We start from the raw sequence: 19883 nt of genomic DNA, 5'->3' as shown, positions 1-19883 counted from the left end.
TTCCTTAGGTGTGTCTACAGGTGTCCCTGTAGAACAGACTGAAATCACTTTTCTGAGATTTTGATTAAGTAACATGGAAGCTAGTGGAAGGATTCCTGTCACCTCTGATCCTGCACACTGTGCAGACCTCCAGAAATGTGCTGGGCACATGGCTTTACGCCATGTTTTTTTTTAGCTGTTTACGCAGGTTTTTTTTAGCTGTTCACAGGATCCAGGTTTGGGGGTGGGCTTGGAAAGGTGGTCCTGAGTAAGGCTGGGAGCAAAAATTTGTCTCCTCCATGTAAGTGATTTCAGCCCATGAATTTCACAGAACCTGTGGCTTCTCTGGGGCTCACAGGACCCTTTCAAACCCCCAGTGCACACCTTCCTTTCCCTGAGGAATGGTTTGATGTCAGCTGAAAGGCTGGGAGCCCTGGTGTTCGTGGGGTCACTTAGCAGCACCAAGCACCATCACTGTGGAGCAGCCAAGGGCACCAGGCAGCCCCAGAGTGGCACAAACCAGCAGAGCAGGGCATTGCCGGGTCTGTCCTTTGGTCAGAGAACAAAGAAAAGTCAGACAGGGCTCACATTCATCAAATGGAGTAATTTTCATTACTTCTGCCACACGGTGTGACCCTTAACTGTCCTGATGCAGGGAGGGGAACATGTAGTCTGTGATCTGCTTTTGTGCTCCAGCTTCAGGAGCTGCTCTGCTGAACTGTGGGTGGAGGTGGCTCTGGCTGCAAGTTATGGCTTGGTTTAACAACAGCAACAACCCTTTCCTTCTGCCGAAATAAAAGAGATTGCCATGTGCTTTGTTGTGGGGAGTGGCTGGAGGAGAGAGAATCACTGTTTTCTTAGTGATATTCCCAATCATAATTTTTTTTCTTCCTCCTAAAAAAGACTAAAAAAAATATTCCAGTCCAAAGAGGCAGGCCCAACTTTGTTTCAACATAATTACCTTGCATTCAGTTGAACTTCAGCCCTTCTGTACACTAACTCTTCAATCTAATTGTTTGATTAAACTCGTATTTCCTCCAGAAAGGTACATAAATAAGTGAATTGTTGAGCAAATTAAGAATACTTAACAGCATTGCATCTGAAAAGTAGTTACGCTGATTAAATTTTCTGTCCTTGAGGATTTTCAGGAAATTACTTTTGATCGTCAATAACACAATTAAGTAAACTACACGCACATTAGCATGAATAATTGATAAGAAATTATGTATTACCACGAAGCACTGATTTAATAATTCATGATGCGACACTCTAGTGACTGTGCAAAACTGGATAACATCGACAAGTCTGATGTTGCTGGAAATGCTGCAAAAACAAACAAGTCCACAGTTTTGTTGTACAATAAAGGAAAGTATCTGATGCATGCTGTAGCTTCTGTTTGTTTAATACTTGAATAAATTTAGAAAGAAGACCCTGAAAAGCTCCTGTACTGTTTTCATTCGGATCAGCTCCTCTGTGCTTTCACACTGATGACTGCCCAGCTCTGCTTAGACCAGTGATGTTGCAGAGTGAGGGAGGCTCTCCCATGCACAGCTGGAACCTGCTGAGTGTCTCAGAACTTGCAATATTGGGGGACTCAAAGCTTTACAGAGCCTCCTGGTAAAGAGCAAAGCAGCATTAGTTCCCCTTAAGCCTGAGCTCTTCAGTGTCTGATGTGTCTGTGATTATAATTATTCAGTAAGATTTTGTGGGTTACTGCCCTAAGCCAAAAATGAGGCTGATTTGTGTGCTTTGAGTGTACACAATGCCCTGTTAAACCCTAGGCCAATTCTCTTACAATTCTTGCAGTTTTCTGAGGGGAGGCAGATAAATATTTGTGCTCTTGTCAGCATATTGGAGCAACCAGGGCATGGTGAGCCTCTAAGGCTTTGATCTGAGACCTGGCTGCTCAGGGCAGGGCATCCCAAGAGAGCTTGCTCAAATTCACTCAGCAGTAGCACAAGGGCAAAAGCAAAACTCCAGAGATCTGTGTCTCAGTCGTGCTTGTTTCTAGCCACCAGAACCTGCTCCCTTCCAGATGGACTGTCCACTGTAGATGAGCCACCCGCCTACTTTCTGTGCTGTCATATATCAGGGCTATGCCACTTAAACCACTCTAATGGCCATTTCAGTAGCTCTGATTAAGTCTGGCATTTAAAAGTTTATAACTCAGCTATAAAAAGTCACTCAGGCTGAACCCCAGATTGAGAGACCCAAGCCCAAGGGGATGATTTACATGAGAGCTATTCCAAAATTAGTCTGCATGGTATTTTTTTGGTGAAGGAAAATTGGAAGCCCAAGGTTTAAGGGATGGATGTAAGACAAATATATTTTGTTTGACATCTGACTGCATTGTCACTGGTTCCTACGCAGTAATTTTCTCTGAGTTTCTGTACTGGCATGAGTCATGCATAACATGGACATTCAGCGTGCCAGTGTTGCTTGCTTAGTTTTGGCAAAGCATCTCCAGTCCTGGGCTCCTTTCCCAAGGAATCACAGGCACCCACAATGCCCAGGCTCGCCGTCATCCCCCACCTTCCCTGCGTCCTCTTTCACAGCTCAGTGGAAAGCCCATGGTCCTGCCTCCAGCCCTGGTGGAAGACTCTCCCCTTGTGCCACCTCCCTGCTGCAGTTCCTGCTGCTCCAGGGCCGAGCCTGGCTCTGGGGGGGAGCTCTGGCAGGGCCATCCAGGAGCTTGGGACATGTGTGGGGTGCCCACAGCACGTTGGGCTGGGTTTTGTTAATGTGGGTTAGTGCCACACCCCGGGGCTTCTTTATAAGGTTGTGTGCCATTCTCTCAGCTCTCCGTGCTTGGTGCCTCTCACACATCTATTTTAGTCTCCTTATGCCTATGTACATTATAACAGGAAATGTGGAGCTGTGTTTTCACTTTTGCTCAGTTATGCTTTAGGCTAGTCCTTCGTACACTGCATGCTGGATAGTAATGAGATTGTTGGTCTAATTGGCTCTTTATTAGGAGTATTATTTACAACAACGCTGAAGGCCATGTGCATGCAGATAAAGGTCCTGGTTTACCATTAAACTCTTCCCTCATGCAGTTGGTGCCCTCCCCTCTGTTCCCCACAGATTGTTGCCCTTGGTGAATTTGGGATGACCTCTCCACTTCCCAGAGCAGTCCCCCATCCCAGGTCATGGCCAGGGATAAAAGCCTGCTGGCAGGGCTGTGTCTCTGGGAGGTCTGCACTTCTGCTGTGCACACAAGCTTTCTGCTTCCCTGCAGCACAGAGAAGCCAGGGCAGTGTGGGAGGAAGTCATTTGCTGCCGGGTGGACCACAAGGCAACAGGGGATGGAGATGAAATGCTTGTGGTGTGCTGCTGTGGCACATTCTCCCTCTGAAAGAGCTCTGCTCGATAAAGATCCTGTTGTGCTTGGCTGGCGGTGCGGTGGAAGCAGTGTGTGAAGCAGGGGAAGTCAGATGCCCTGAACTGATACCCGAGCCCCAAGCACATAATTCAGACCTCTCCACTGAAGAGTTTGACACCCCTCTCTGAGATCACAGTGCAGCCTGAGGGCGGGGGGGTTGCACCACCACAATGCCATAAATAAAATAGTAATAGAGTACAATAAACAACGCTTTATTCTTTCCAGTTAAAAACTTCCTCTGTAATGTACTAAAATATTGACTTTAGGTGGCCATATTACCACAAAATAAGATCTTTTCCTGATAACTACCAAAGAAGATTTTACACAAACCTGGCTTGTGAAAATGTGAATTTCATTGGCCTGTAGGAGATCCAGCCTTAGTAGAAAGTGAGGTCTTGACAATATTTTAATAATCCAACTGCAGTGTCCTTATTGTCTGCTCTAAGATGTCTGCCACGTGTAGGTGCTTGTCTGCTGTTTCAGAAGTCTGAGCATCATATTTTGGAGTTGGGAGACATTTCTTACGGCAAACTAGTAATAGTTAAATCTCATTCCAATTCAAAATATTGGCTTGCCTAACTGTTCTAGTATATAATTTCAATGGTTTCTTCTGTAGTCTGTTTTTTCAATATAACATACATAACATGAAACAGAGAAGGCAAAAAACACCACCACTTGTGTCATTTTACCAAGAAGAGTTTTCATATGCAGAGCAACAAAAGGCAGCTTCCAGAACTGTGTTCTGATAGGCATGGAAGCTACTGAAGCTGCTTCTGGTCTCACACAGCACAGCCAAATCACTCTACAGTGTCCTGGAGCATCTGAGATGGTGACTTCTACTTGTACAGACAAAATACCCACTCCTCTGGGCTGGCCAAATGGCAGGGTGGCAGTTACTGACCTGCTTTCTAAGTCCCAGCACAAGCCAGAGTACTGTGACATTAATGCTGTATACAGGCAGACACCTGGAACATGTCATCCTTCATGACTTACTTACCCATCTTTGCCCTAACAATGGGCCTGAACACACTCTGAGAAGTGCCTTCAGCCCAGTCTGGAAGACCTCTGATAGTGTGCTAGGAAAATGCACCCTGAGAGTAGCCATCAGAAGGCAGGCCAGACACAGCCAGCTTTAGACACACTCCGCTCCTTGGGACTGGTCAAGGCCAGGAGAAAACTTCATTTTTAATTAAACTGTGTTTGCTTTGTCAGCTGAACTGGTTTACCTTTCAGTTCTTCTGTTTCAGAATTCTTTTTTATTAAACTCCAGCATTCGGTATTGGCCCTGGAGACTAACACTTGCTATAGTGGCAAATTTATTAGGACTCCCCTAGGTACAAATAGGCCAAGTTTTTTATTATCTGCACTCAGCTTCTTTACACCCGCACTGTACATGAGGCAATGTGTTAAATAAGATCCAAAGCCCATTAAATGAAGAAGCCCATCTCTGCAAAGAAGACTCCCCAGGAACCTAAACTCTGCCTGTTATATCACAGCTGGCTCACCCTCGCTCCGTCGTGCTGGCTGAAGCCATCAGGTTTTGGCAGATGCTTGAGAACCAAGGTGCTGATGTGATCACAAGCCTTGGCACAGCAAGGGATAGGAGCATCCTTGGGAGTTGTTACTTGTTATTAGATATATTTTTGTAGCAGTGCACAAGAAATTGGCTGCTGGCAGGGAAGGAAGATGTGAAGGAGAAAAGAGCTGATCCTATTTCTCCTCTGAACCATTAGTTTAGAGCTAAATCCAGCTGGGACTGAGCCAGAGGTTCTCTGGGGAGGATTTGACAATCACCATCCAACAAAGGTCAGGAAGGAAGTTTCAAAATCACTCTCAGAAAGCCAAATGCTTGAATACTTCTCCTGTGGGTCTGAACCTGGGAGCAATCCAGATTGATGCTGCTGCTTATTCAGATAAATAACAGACAACAAGCAGCCAGACATCATGTGTGTGTGTGTGTGTGAGCATGCACGTTTTAACTGCAGCTTCCTCTCTCTTCTGGTGGAGTTCCCCTCCACCGGGCTCAGGAGCAGCATTTAGGTGAGTCAGCTCTGCCAGTGAAGCCCAGGACTCACTGCACAAGATTTTATCCCTGCTTCCACTGTGAGGCTGTGGGTGGAGCTCACATCCTGGGTCCAAGCTGGCAGGAAAGGAAGGAGAAGAGTTTCTTGCTCAGTAGTTTTTTACTAGGAATCCCTTTGCACCATGACAAGCCCACCTGAGCTCTAAGTTACTCTGGTTTCTTTAAATGCAGACATTCTGAAGGGAGATATTTCTTGCTAAGGGGTCCCCTCTTTTAGTAATTGAATGAGTCTCCATAGCCTGAGAGGTGACTTGTCCCTTCACTGACAGCTCACAAGACATATGGACCCCCTCAGTGTCACCCTGCTTCACGATGCCATCTGGGTTGTCTGCATCACTTCATCACAGAGATGAGTAGCAGTACAGCTGAAGATGCAAGTGGTACTGTTTGTCCCACACAAGGGGGTCACTAGATCTTGGCTGAAATTCTCTTTTGAAGTAGCTGGTTGGTTTGATTCAATTTTTTGTTGTTGTTGTTGTTGTTATAATGTTATAAATCTGCTTCTCTGTACAAATATCAAGTGTCTACAGAGCTGTTGAGGCTGAGAAGCCTCTTGGCTTCCTCTATAGGAAACTGAAAATTTTCAAATTCCTAGCCAGTTCAGATGAAATCAAACTTTAAAGAAGATAATCCACTGAGTTAAAAGCTATGCTTTTTCACCAGCTTGATGAATCACATACATATTAAAATTTAGTGACACTGGTACTCTCCTGTTCTTCAATACACAGTTTGCCAGACACTGTGAAAGCAGAAGAGGAGGGAATGAATGACAGTCTTTGTTATTAATTAGATTTTAGAACTACATTAATGAGCCAGAAAAGTAGGAGCTAAGGTACTGGAAGCACCTTATTCCTGCTGCCACTGCTTGGGAAGGCAGTTTAACCTTGATTCCATACTCTCTGTCTCTGGGACTTACATGTGCCCAACCAAAATAGCTCCTGCATGTAAAGACGGATATATCTGGCCCACAATTTAACAAGGCACTTAGCACCTGCCACAAGGGAGAATTGCATTGGCCAGATGCTACTTTTGTAAATGATGACACCTTTTAAGCACATTGTTTTCTTCACCCTTTCCCCCTGCTCTCTGTCAAGGACTCTCTCTCTTCCTGAGCTCAGCTCCTCACATTTCTATCAGCAGGAGGGAACATTTTGGGCTTGCTACAGGCAGATTGGGAAATACTTGTGCTGGCAGAGTTGGCAATAAGCAGCAAGAAGCAAAAAGTCTTCTAAATAGCCCAGCATGTTATGGAGGATGATGTCTGCTGTGTGCTCGGTTAGCTAACAGCATGTACACAGCAATGTGAGCATTAATTTGGCGGAATTAGGAATGAGTGAGGGTTTCGTTTGATCCAGGCTGGATTTAGGATTAGCCATGATGAAAACCACACAAATTGGGATTGTGTGGTTTTACCTGTGGCCTCTGAGCACCCCAGGATTCCTCCTGCTCAGCCCAGTCAGGCAGATGTGACCGTGGCTGTCAGTGCTGCTCCAGGAAATGCCCATAGTACAGATGCAGTCACACGTATGAAACCTTTGTTTTACCCCCAGCTCAGCTTAATTTACAGCATGAAGGGTATTTACCCGCTGAAGGAGCACTTCAAGTGCAGTGTGGATGTGCCCTTGTGTTAGTGCCACTCTCACAGCCGCTGGAAGCTTTCCAAGGACCAGGCTGTTGTTCGGGGTTTTCAGATGAGAAGCGTAAAAATTGACAAGTGTAAAGCACGTGGTTGGTGTCCTGCTGAGCCTGATCAGTACACCCCAGGGATGCAGACACTGCACACCATTAAACACGTCTCGGATGCCCAGAAGGATATAAATCTACAGCCAGGTTCCTGTGGCACTGGAAGGCACAGCTAGCCAGCAGTGGGAATAGCCTCCCTGCAGTGCTAGTAGAAGGCTGCCAGCGTGGAGCTGGTGACACAGCAGCTGTATCCAGAGCCACGGACACTCCGCACGAGGGGGAGCTCCACTGTGGCTCATCACGAGCACGCGTCTGTGACTGCACCAGAAACTGTTCCCCCTACACAGCCATTTAGTGACTCTTCTTCATTCCAAAATGGACAGAAAAAACCAAACCTCTAAACCACCACTACCAACAGCAAAACAAACAAATAAACCAACCAAACACTGGGGGAAAAAAAGTCAAAACAACATTCAGCTCAACAAACTAAAAAAAATAATCCAAAAAACACTTTGTGATATTTGAGACCCTCTTCTTTATCTTCAGATTCATAATACATGTTTTTAAATTAATTATTTCTTTTAAAAAAATTAAATTTTTTTGAAATTATTTTTTTAAAAAAAAATTACAGTCCAAAAGAAAAAGTCCAGGATTGTTTACTTAGACATCCATGTAAGCAAATGAGTACTTCTCAATAATTTGTGAGCAAATTTCACATCTGGGAAGACATCAGATTAAAATAAAAATTAACACTCTAAATATGTAGGTATTTTACCAGCAAGCTCAGTCAAAGCAGTGTCTCTTTCAGCAAAGAAGCTGTTTTATTGGAAAATTCCTGCTAAGGTGCAGTCATGTGACTTGGCTGTGTCAGTAGGTTTTTGGTCCAGTACTCCAGCTGGTATTTGATCCTGCTTGGTTTATGTTAGGGCTCATCTGGTTGCTAAGGAAAGGAGTTTATGGCAGCAGGATCAGTGCTAAGGCTGCTGGGTTGGACTGTTGGGACTGAGCCCGTTGCCAGGAGGAGTGTTTGTGTCTCAGGTTGACAATACAGGGGGTTCAAGAGGGGGACAGAGTATCTGGGCATCTCCATCCCCCTTTCCAGTTCCACCTGGCCCTGGACTCACCAACTGCACCACCTTTAGCAAGAGGGGACAATGTGTGGGTGACCACCCTGCCTCCAGCAGAGAGATGGAGGTGTGGGGGCATCCCAAGTACAACCCTAGCCCTGGCAAGAATGTGGAAAGAAGCAAACATTCATCTCCCTGGGGTAGTGGAACATGGGAATCCCAGAGGGAAATGGAGCTTCCTTGTGGGAGCTGTAAGTAATAGGACATGTGCACAGACAAGTGGGAGCTGGAAACGACATTGAGGGCACTGTTTAGACCATGTCCAGACACTTCAGAAGAACATGAATGCTGTAAGTTTATACAGACATGTAGACACACCTAGATCCATCCCTACACAGGTATGGGTGCACTATCGACAATAACATTGCCTTAGTATAAAGTGATAGGAAATTCTGTTGTCATTTTTTTTTCCAACTTTTCCTTTTGGAAATTTCAAATAGCACAGACGGTTTTGGCATGGAATATTGCTGGAATGTTTTCACCCACATTCCTTGGGAAGGGATGCAGTCTCAGGGCACCTGTTCCAGGCAGTCAGTGCTCACCAGCAGAAACTGATTCTCCCAACAGACTTTCAGGAATCTCAGGGCAATCAAAGAGATTGGACCAGATCCAGTTCTCATCCCCTGCAGCTTATCAGCGCTGGGAATAGAAAGAAGGATCAATGTTTATCTCATAGTCTGTCATCTCTGCCCAGTTGATGTAAGAATGGTCCTGAAGAAGGCCACCTTAGGAAATGCTTCACGTTGGTGACAACGCTGACAATGCTGGCACAGCAATAATTCCATTTTTGTGTGCTCTGAATGCTGCCATTCCCCATGCCAGCTTTAAGCAAGCAAAAGGACAGCTGTGCTAAGATGAGGCTCTAAATGCCAGTGGGCAGGAGTGTGAAGACACCAGGGAACTCCACGACAGCATAGGGAAGAGTCAGCCTGTCAGGCAGCTTGCCTTTGACAAGCCCTGGCTTTTCACTGTGCAGCTCCAGCTTTGAACATTTTTTACTTTTTGCTGGACTCCCTCTTCTTTCCATTGCTAGAAGGATTTCAAAGATTGTCCCTGCTTCTCACAGAGTCTTTCCTCTCTCCTTCTTTCAAAGTACCCCAGGCCTCAATTTATTCAATATGGACTTGGACACAGGAAAGTGCTTATCTTTTACCACTGTAAGCTGCTTCCCCCAAGGCTTGAGTTAAATCTGCTTTAATAAAAACACAGAGCTTTAGTCAATTGGGACATAAATGATTTCTCTTCTGCACTATTGGAATGCTGCTTTCTAAGTATGTTCAATAGCATATTAGAAGCAAGTCTCTAATTGGCCATATAGTACCAAACATCTGACTATCTAATGTGAGAAATCAACATCATGAAAACTTTGAGAATATCAAAAAGAAGCAAGGGAAGACCACAGGTCATTTTCAGCCATTCCCTATCCATTTAAACCCCGTAATTACAATATTATATTTAGTATCAGGGGACAGTGTTAAATGTGAGATCATCATAAGACCAGAATAATCATCCTAAAGACAAAATAAATTAATCATTGACCTCTGTTGTTATAATGAGGATTTCACAAAAAAACCCCAAACACATTGAAGTTCAATTTACTCAAGTGTTCCATGTTCTTTATCTCCTATAAGGCTCTGAAGCAGAGTTTCTTTAATAAAAATGACTGATGTACACCAGTTGCTCCAAATTACACATTTATATGTATTCACTAGGGCCCATCATGTGCAATATCACCAGCTTCTGATGCTGCTTTTCAGTGAGAGAGGGGATCAAACTTAGAGTTTTTTATTTACTCAGAAATGAAACAGAGTATATCCCCCAAATATGAATATGCAAACCTGTCAATGTATTTCTGCTAAAAACCTAATCAGCCAACTATTCTCTTTATGGTCTGTTATATTCATATTACAGTAGCACTTTCACTGTCAGCAAGTGATCATCTCCCAGTGCTTTTGGACTGGGTGCTGGCACCATATCTCCATGGTCCTCTGGCCAGACCAACCAGTGCCCTTGCAACAGGGAGGGGTGGGAATGACTCATGGACCAGAGGTGTTTCTGCCCAGTCTCCTCCTTCCTCTCTTTAGAAAAGGGAGGAAGGGGGATGAAGCTCTGGATCTTTTAATTGTATATCACACACACACACACACACACACACACACACACACACACACACAGACACACTTCCTTGTTCTCAACTTTCTCTGCCAGCATAACTGAAGATAAAATTACAATGATACATAATTACAATGAAAAACCTGGCTAGAAGTCATTCCAGTATTATAAAACAAGTCCCATTTATTTTGTTTATTAATTAATAAATAATTACTTATTTGCAAATACAGTTGCATTGATGGAACGTGCTGATGACATATATCTTCTTGGATAGGTGACTTAGGAAGGCACTGAACACCTAAGGAGGAGTTGACGAAAATCTATGCATGTAGGTCATTTCAATTAAACTAAGCTCTCTAAACCAGATCCAGCATTTTCCACGAGGAAATTCAAGCCCTTGGGACAGAGCCATGGCTGTGGGATGGCAGTCCCAAGTCTGCCATGTGACAGCTGGACTGTTGGCATTGCAGTCACCCCACAAGGAGACGGAGATTCAGAGGGAGGCAGTTCTGGCCCTAGAACCAAAGACTGAAGTTTGGCCTCTGTCACATCTGCCAAAGAAGAATCACCACAGTAAAGGAGCCTCAGGGCACCAAGAAATGCAACATGCACTCAGCCCATGTGCAGGAGAAGGAAACAGTGAAAACAATGGCCCCTGTTCCCTTCAGCCTGCTGTACTTTTGTGCATGCCAGGAACCTGCCTTGTTCCTTAGTCCTAACCACAGTCTGATGCCAAGGAAGAATTTGTTGGTTTGCCTCAACACCTCTTAAACCTACAACTTAATGTCACTGTCACAAAACAGTGCTTTCCTACAACTGCTTTCATGATTATTGCACGTTTCCCATAGCACCCCTCCCCCAAAGAAAAGGGTCAATTTACAGCTTTCATTCCTCCTAGTACTGAGACCTTGTCCAGTCCTGCTTCCCACAGCAGCAATGGAAACATCCCCCCAAGAAACACAAACAGAATAGGACAAGGAATGAAAAATATTTGTTATTTGAAAAGGTGCCATTTGTCTTCCTTTTAACACACAAACATTTTGTGTTCACAGGCATTACTGCTTTCTTATACTGATATGCAAATGGCAGTTTCACAGGTATATTACATACATATATAGGGTTGTTTATGGGGATGCATGAGTGTGTTTGTACTCACACACTCCCACAGCCTAGCAGGAAGTTGGCCAGCAGCATGGTCTAGGCCAGAGATGGGTTTGCTGATGGGTTCCTGCTCAATACCAGGCTGGGACCTGAAGAAATACTTTTCTAACATCATCTAAGACAAGAACCACTCTCTTACCTATTCTCAAAACTCCCCGGTTTGTTTAATTGCACAGAACCACAGAATCATTAAGGTTGGAAAGGACCTCTAGAACCATTGTGACCAACAGTTAACCTAGCACCAAGTGTTCCCCACACCTTTCAAACACTTCCAAGGATGGTGATTCCACTACTTCCACAAGCAACTTATTCCAATGACTGAGCACCCTTACAGTGAAAAAATGTTTCCTAATGTCTAATCTAAACCTCCACAGAGCAACTTCAGGTAATTTCCTCAAGTGCTGTCACTTGTTACCTTGGAGAAGACACTCACCTTGCTACAGCAATTTAGCTACAAATTCTCCTCTGGGAGCTGTTCAGTCCACTGTGAATGCAGCTCCCTGAAGCTAGCAGAAAGGGCTGATGGAAATGAAGAAGCCTTACTTGAAATGTATTTGGTATCCAAGTTAGGGCTGGCTCCTCTTTTCAAGCCCATGTTTCAGTTCACTTTAACAGCAGAGGGAAAAATACACCCTGCTTTCCTCACATACCTGGAAGCAGTATAATGGAGCATCCCACTCTCCACAATAAGAGTTTTAGGAGACCCTTGATAAAAGGGTGCAGAAATGTGTATGTCTACAAAACAAATGTCAGTTAAAGAAGTAAAAGAGACCTTTTTAAATATACGTATACGTTTTTGTCATCAAATTACCATTCATTTTTAAATCTGTGCACAGATACTTCATATCCATAGTCTTCCCTTGGAAAGGAAGCTTTTATCCTGTCCTCTGAGAGCTACTTCTTGACTTGTGGCTGTTAAGGGTGCTAAAATTTGTAATAACACATGCACACACAAGAAAAAAAGTCTTGTGCACTCTGATAGGCTTTAAGATTTTGTAGGGTTTTGTCTAAATACTCCCTGGAAAACTCTAATGGATCTATTTATCTATATTTTAACATGTGGATGAGATGCTGCTCTATACTGGATAGCATTTATACTGTATAGAGTGACAGCAACAGAGAAGTGCAACATGAACAGCACCATCAGTTTACAAAATACTTGTGACTAAAAAATATTTATAGTAAGAGTCACTTCCCTTAATTTAGCAGCTTGAAAATTAATTCTTGTTCCTGAAACACTCTTGATTTTCAGTTTTTTTAAAAAAATCTTTCAAAAGGAGCCTTTTCTCGGGGAGGACTGCATTTGCTGAATTCCAAGTCAAAATTTATTTAAATTTTATTGTTTTCAGAACAGGATCACGGGATAATTCAGGCTGTAGAGATCTTAGGAGATCTCTGGGTGAACCTCCTGCTCAAGGAACGTCAGGTCTAGGAACAGCCCTGGTTGTTCAGGGCTTTATTTATTCAGTCAGGTGTTGAAAACTTTCGGGGGTGCAAAACTGAACAATAAATGTTTATTCAAATATGGGCATTTGGCTGGATATGCTTTAAGCCCAAACCATGCCAGTACAAGCTTCTTCATTTCCAACCCACACTTCTGTTGCAATCAAACCTACCAAATCACAAAATGCATAACAGGTGAAGTGAACCTTAGAAAATCATTAAAGGCTGAATCCAAACCCCATTGTAATCAATGAAGTGATGCCCTTAGTGTTTGTCTCAGAGAAATGTTTCAGTAAGTGGCACTGATGAAAGGAACTGTCTGGTGGGACCAGGACAGGCTGTGAACTCATGGCTCTTGTCAGGGATAGAGGAAGCTGAGAGCTGAATTCAGGTTAAGAAAGGAGAAAAACCACAAAGTGGATCTGTGTCTCAAGAGAGGCTTCAGTCCTGGGAAATTTACTGAAGAAAATCTGTCATAAATATTAACACTGGAGAAGCACCTGTGTCCTGTCTCCACTCTGTACTCATTAACAAAAGGCCTGATTCATCCCTTTCTTTTCAGGAAGTCAAGAGCTGCTTCACTGAAGCTCTTCCTTAGAGCTTCTACACTTCAGTTGTAACTGGGGAAAACAGTATGAAAATGAGACAGAAAAAACTAAGCCAATACTCCAAATATAGATATTCACAAGCAGGCACAATACATTCAATTTTTCCATCTTTTCATGTAGGTTTCCTCATTAACTACGATGACAAAAAAGAGCTTATGCAAGGATGAGTGATATTTTCATACAGATCTTTCAAAGAAAAGTGATACTTCAAAGAAGCACTTTTCTAGAAATCAATACTTTGAATGTTCTGAATATTTTGTTTGTTTGTTTGCATTAAATCACAGAATTCACAAGATCAAACTTAGGTACATTTTTCAGGTTTTAAAAGTTAGTTCCATGTTTCAGTGGGAGCTGCAAACAAAACAAAATACATTTCAATTACAATAGCAAAGAACCTCTTGTCCTAACAAAGAATTAAATACTGTTGTGGGATTTCATTCAACCTTGCTCCTTACCAAAATATTTCAGGCCAAGTATCAAGATAACCTGAAGTTTTAAGTTGCCTTATAAATAAACCCTGACTCTGGGGGAACCTATTTGGATGTTATCAAGAAATATGAAGAGTTCAGCAGCATGTTAGTGGGCACTGCAAAAATATATGAGAAGTCTAGAGCAGCTGCAACTGTATTCTGGTTGTTTAAAAGGGCTTTTTTTGACATGGCTGTTGTATTGTGCATCCAGTATACAATCTTCTTATCAATGACATCAGGGCAGTCAATGTGTGCAAAAAATGGATCTTGCATATATGGCATATTTGTAGCCACATACTTTCTACCTGTCAATATATAGTTCAAAGGCAGTGAGTGAGGAAAGCCCAGTAGATGCAGCATCAGTTCTAGGTCTCATAGGATGCATAGGATGGTCTATAAAAATAGGTTTTATTTTGTGTCATGTATCACGCAGCATGTCTGGGCAATAGGACACTTTGCTTTGGCTTTCCCAGCCTTCTTAATGACAAAGCAGCAGCAGCAGCAGCAAGCAGTGGTTTCACATTGTCAAATGTATTTGTCTAGCTGGCATTGCCCCTTCATCTCACTGATAATTTGGTGCTTACTCAATTTCTCTTTCCTTCAAAGTGGTCATTACCTTGCATCTTTCCACATGAACAGCTTTCATTTCCTTTCCCACCCAAACCACACTGAGATTCAAAGTGTTGTACAAATATCAAATCTGCATGTGCTTTTGTGTGCATGTTGTCTGTCCAAACAGTTCTTGAAAACATTAGCTGGCATGTTTTGTTACTTCAGCTTTCAAGATACTCCTTCAGCAGCAAAATCATCTAAATTGGCGAGGGTGACAATGCCAGTATGCTGGGTTGGGCTCACATCCTTTCTCAAGTGAACCTGAATTTCTCCAGCATCTTGATGGTAGGAGTAGGAGGCTGGTTCAGTGTAGGGCTGAGTATCCACAGGCTCAGTGTATCTGTGGTCCTGCTGGCCATCTTCAGGTAGTTCAGCTGGTTCTGGTCCAGCAGGCACTGACCAGGCAGGTTCAGAGAGCTGAGAAGGTGATTTCAGCACTGCCACCGATGAGGCTGGTAAAGGCAGCAATCTAGGGTAGGAGGCATAGGGAGAATTCTTAATTTCTGAAGAGGTGGACTGGTGTAAGTTCTGTTCCAAGGAAGGTACTGAGACTTGAACATATTTTCCAGTTTCTGGGTCATAAAATGTCTTTAAATTAACTTCAGCTGGTAAATCAACTACATAGTATTGACCAGAGTCAGGGTCTTGGAGGAGTTTCCGCTGTGTTGAAGAGGGTGAAGAGCTTGCTACTGGCGCAAGTCTTGATTTCCCAGTAGTGGTTTCTGTGGGAGTAGAAGTTGAGTGAAGGGGAGGATGAAGGGGGGAATATCCTAAGGGTGAGGCAGATACTGTTGTGTCTCCAGAATGAGCAGGCTTTCTCCCTACAGTATCTGTACGCTCAGCCTGATGGTTTTTCTGCTGCTCTTGCACTTTTTTCCTCTTGTTCGCCAGTTTTTTAGCCCGACGCAGAGCCTTTTCTGTTTTTGGTGGCACAGTGGGTGGCTTGCCTGCTGATCTCCCACCAAGTCCCCTGGGCTCCAGTCTCCCATCTTCCACTGCGACATCAGAAAGCAGATTCCTCTGTGCTGAATCACTTATTTCCTCTGCAGGCATGTAAGCTTGCCTCTCTAGTGCCATGTTCAACAAGGCAGGGTGTGTAACATCCTCTGTCTCTCTAAGGCCAGAAATAGTTGGTTTATCTGACAATGAACTGGCAGAAAGAGAGTGCATCGTGCTTCCTGACCTGGGGCTTGTAACAGCAGAGCATGAAAAATTGTCTAACAAAATTGGTGCACCTTCTGTATGCAGGATGTCCTCTAAAGTATCATGGGATACGGAAGAACAAGTGTGGTCCTCTGATATGGAGCCAGTCACAGGGGAAATTGTCTCCCTAGTGATTATTTTTTTTGCACAAGAGCCCCCTTTGCGGTTAGATAAATGATGGTTCTTGAAGTAATTTGTCTTTCTTTCTGCAGGATAGCTTGGGTTGTTTTGTGCTTGGTCATTTTCCAGACCTATAATTGGCTGTGCTAAGCTGTGTCTTGCCTTTGTAGGCTTCTTTTTACTTCTACAGACACTTTCCTCATTAATTTTCCCAAACTTATTTAACAACATACAAGTCTTTTCATCTTCTTCCGTCAGTTTTCCAAATGAAAAGCTCTCTGTATCTTCCAGAAGACTGGGATCCAGTATTACTGCAGTAGATCCAGGCTCACTGGCTTCTTTTTCTCTGTCAGTTGCTCCATCTCTCACGTTCTGCTGCCCTCTGTGTCTTGATGCCCACCAGCCAATCTCCTGGGCACGCAACATGTTTCGGTGCTGCTTGCTGTAAACTGCTGGGGACATAAACTTACGTTCCATTTCCCTATAACTGCTGCTCACTGTATCATCCAGGGAAAATGACCGGAGCAGGGGCAGCTTGACAGCCCGTATTACCTGAGGCGACCTGAATGTGTTATCTTTAATCATAAATAGACTGGGTTTGGTTGAGCTTGAAGATGATGGTGTTTGTGGCTCCTCAGGCCTGGGGATGGACATGTCTCTTATATCGTCGGAGGCAGAATTTGTGCTGTTGGCCTCTTCCCTTTTCTCTCTCCCTAGTTTCTCTTTCGTCAAGCTCCTCTGTTCATTCCCAGTAACACTTCCCTCCCTCCTCTCTGCTGCACCAGTACTAGGGCTGGTACAAGCACAGTACTGCAGTTCCTCTTCCCCAACCTCTTTGTCTCTCTCCTTGTGTCTTTCCTTACTTCCTGAACCCATTTCACTGTCAGTCCTCTGGCTTTCTTGGAGGCACATCTGCTCCATCAGGGGCAGAAATGGCTCCTCCTGAAGTGGCTGCTCCACTGTGGAGACGAAGGATTGCTCTGAAGAACTAGTGCTTCTTTTGCCTCGTGCTTCATGGCCAGGTACCACAATGTTGGTTTGGGTGCCACTGTAAGCTTCATCTTCTTCTGCTGAGAGTTGGTTTAGGAGTGTTTTGAAGGCAAAATTTTCATTCTGAATAGCAGCTTGTCTTTCATTTTCCTCACCCTGCACACTTTGAATTTGCATGGGTTGCCCAGCTTTTGTATCAACATTGTCTCTACTGAATGGTCTCTGTGCTGGATACTGCTGATGTTTCCCTAAGTCAGATTCATTTGATTCATGTCTGAACAAGGGGAAATTTTCATTATCCCCTGTGTTTTTAACCAGATCTTGGTGTTTTGAATTGTCTTGCTGCATGCTGTCTCCAGTTTGGTAAAATGGAAGGTCCTCTGTTGTCTGGGGTGAACTCAAAGTCAGGTAGTCCCCTGTGAAGTGTCCAGTTAAATCAGTTTTATTGTCCTTTTCATGAGCACCGCTAGACAAAACATAAGCTATATCACTCAATTCTTCTTTCTCTGTAATATTTTTCCCACTTTCATCATGCAAAACTGAGAATGAAGTATCCGTTTTTGTACTTTCCTGAATATTTTCCCTTGTTTTGTTTTTCTCCTCCAAGGCCCTTAACAGGGGAGAAGGGGTATAAATGCTTTTAACACGTTTACGCACATCCTTTAAGTTAAATAACAGACTCGATGCTGTCAGTCTGTAACTATCCCAAGACCTGTAATCATCTAAGGTGCTCTCCTCGTGGTCTCTTGAGGCCGTGCTCTCTGTGGGCGGAGGTGTCAGTGGGATCAGCTCGCTTTCAGCAGTGTCCACCTCCTGTTTTGGTGGAATGACAGGCGTTAGGAGCTGGGTGATGTTGAAGGAGGGACTGATCGACCCAGGGGAGTTTGCCTGTCCAGCCAGAGGAGTCACGTGCAGACCAGGGTCAGCACCAGTTGCCTTTTCAGACAATGAGGTCTTGTGGTTGTCTGTGACCTTCTCTTTTGCAGCCTGTCTCTTCGCTGCTGCCCTTTCTGCAGCCCTCTGTCTCCTCCAGGGTGCACAGGTACTGCCCAGCTGGGGGCTGAGGGGGTCCTCAGTTAACGTGGCCTGGGGTTTTGGTGGAGGTGGACTGGGTGTCTCAAACCTGAGTGAGGGTGAAACCATCCTATAGGACACAGACTGGGGTGACACAGAGGCTTGGGACAAGGCAGTGGGGGAAAGTCGAGCTGGCACTGGGGGTGGTGGCACAGGAGGGGCTTCAGGGGTAGGGGGTGTTGAGGGATGGCCGGGCTGTGAGGGGGGTGGGAGAGGAAGTGCCGGTGGGGCAGGGGGTGGCCGAGGGGGACCCTGGTGTACATGGTTCCTAGGGGGAGGTGTAGGAGGGAAAGCAACAGGAAATTTTGTTTCTGAAGGGAGGGCACCCTGAGGTACAACTCGGAGAGAGAAAGAAGCTTCTTGTAGAGTTGGCTTCATCTGAAAATCTTTCTCTTTCTTCTTAGCAACAGTGGTCATGACAGGTGACAATTTATGTTCACATGTTTGGGATCCTTTAATAAATGGTGATTCTTCCAGGTATGCAAGACCTTCCTTTTTCATTTTTATGTTAACAAATTCCTCCTTTTCTGTCAATTTTTTGTTATGAACATTCCATGATTCAAAAGCACTATTCTCACTGTGAAGAAAGCTACCTTTTTTTGCTGGCTCACTGAGTTTCAAGTTTCTGTTATTTAAAGCCTTCTTAGAAGAATGGGAAAAATTTGACTTGGCTACTTTTGACATCTCAATCAGCACAGGATAACAACCATCAGAGTCCCCATAACTCAGGTCTATTTTATTAGGTCTTCTCTGTGGCTCATGTTTGCCACTGAGACAATGGCTATCTTGACTAGCCTCAGAAAATTCAGAAAGTTCCTTGTGGATGCTTAAAATGTCTGTATCATCCCAGGAAGCAATATCATTGCCATGATTTATTTTATATTTTTGAAAGCTATTCTTAATGGGCTGTTTATTTGCTATCAGAGAACTTCCTGACCCTTGGTCTGCAGACTTATCAAATGTCTTAATCAATGAGGACACTTTTGAAACATGCTTGTTGTTCCTTGGACCAGGGACTGGCAAATTCAATTTCCTTTCCACGGCAAAGGTGTTGTTTTTAGCAATCCTTTTTTCCTCTGAAGCACTCCTTGGTAACTGCTGGAATGTGGAAGCCCAAAATGTATGTTCATTGTTTTTTGCTGTTACCTTGTCACAGACATTGCTTTTCTTGATGTCATGGTTCAATGTCCCTGAGTGAATTTTAGCAGACAACTGGAGGGCAAAGTCAGGTGAAATGGAAAGTTCTGGCTCATTGTAAGGGTCTTCGAGTTCTGCTACACACAAGCTTTTAAAAGCCCGATCTGTGAGGCTGCTCACCTCTCTGTCTGTGTCATCCAGGAGACTCCCAATACTTGAGGAATCACTATGTCCTTCTGTATGTTTCTTATTTCCCTGCATTGTTCATAAGAGTCATGGGTGAAGTATCCAAAGGATTAGTTTCAGGTGTTGAACACACAGGCGAATTTGTGAGGCAGGCGAATTTGTGAGGCTGTTTGCAATTCACAAGCACAAAGCCATTCTTCCAGAAGGTGCTGCTGCACGTTGACTCATCTTACAGAACAGATGGAGGAAACTTCCTTCTCTGCAAAGCCAAAAATTATAAATGATCATTTTTCTATATTAATACTACTAGACACAGAGCATTTTCCAGATATATCAGTCAGTGGCTAATTTTGTGATGCTAGCAACAACATGAAACATGAAAACAACATGAACAACATGAAAAATCACTGTTATTTTGGTGAATTCAAGTAGCTCATGGCAGATAGTTTAATTTCTGGAAAGAGACATTAAAAAAAAGTGGTTTTACATCATATTCTTTACTTGGGCTCTTAA

At 43.8% G+C, this 19883-nt stretch overlaps 1 protein-coding gene across 5 annotated transcripts in view; it reads right to left on the bottom strand.

Moving 5' to 3' along the window:
- Positions 1–10523: 10523 nt before the first annotated feature.
- Positions 10524–19883, bottom strand: part of C6H10orf71 (chromosome 6 C10orf71 homolog) — a 42901-nt gene continuing 33541 nt past the window's right edge. For all 5 annotated transcript variants that reach the window (XM_058842087.1, XM_058842084.1, XM_058842086.1 and 2 more), the window contains one exon: positions 10524–19629. In XM_058842087.1, coding sequence (XP_058698070.1) covers positions 14829–19445 — 4617 coding nt within the window. In that variant the 5' untranslated portion in view covers positions 19446–19629 and the 3' untranslated portion in view covers positions 10524–14828. The remainder of the gene's footprint in view (positions 19630–19883) is intronic.

Source organism: Poecile atricapillus, chromosome 6 (assembly GCF_030490865.1).
Source record: "Poecile atricapillus isolate bPoeAtr1 chromosome 6, bPoeAtr1.hap1, whole genome shotgun sequence".
Taxonomy (NCBI): domain Eukaryota; kingdom Metazoa; phylum Chordata; class Aves; order Passeriformes; family Paridae; genus Poecile; species Poecile atricapillus.
The sequence above is the reverse complement of the archived record's forward strand: the minus strand, read 5'-3'. Positions and strand labels throughout refer to the sequence as shown.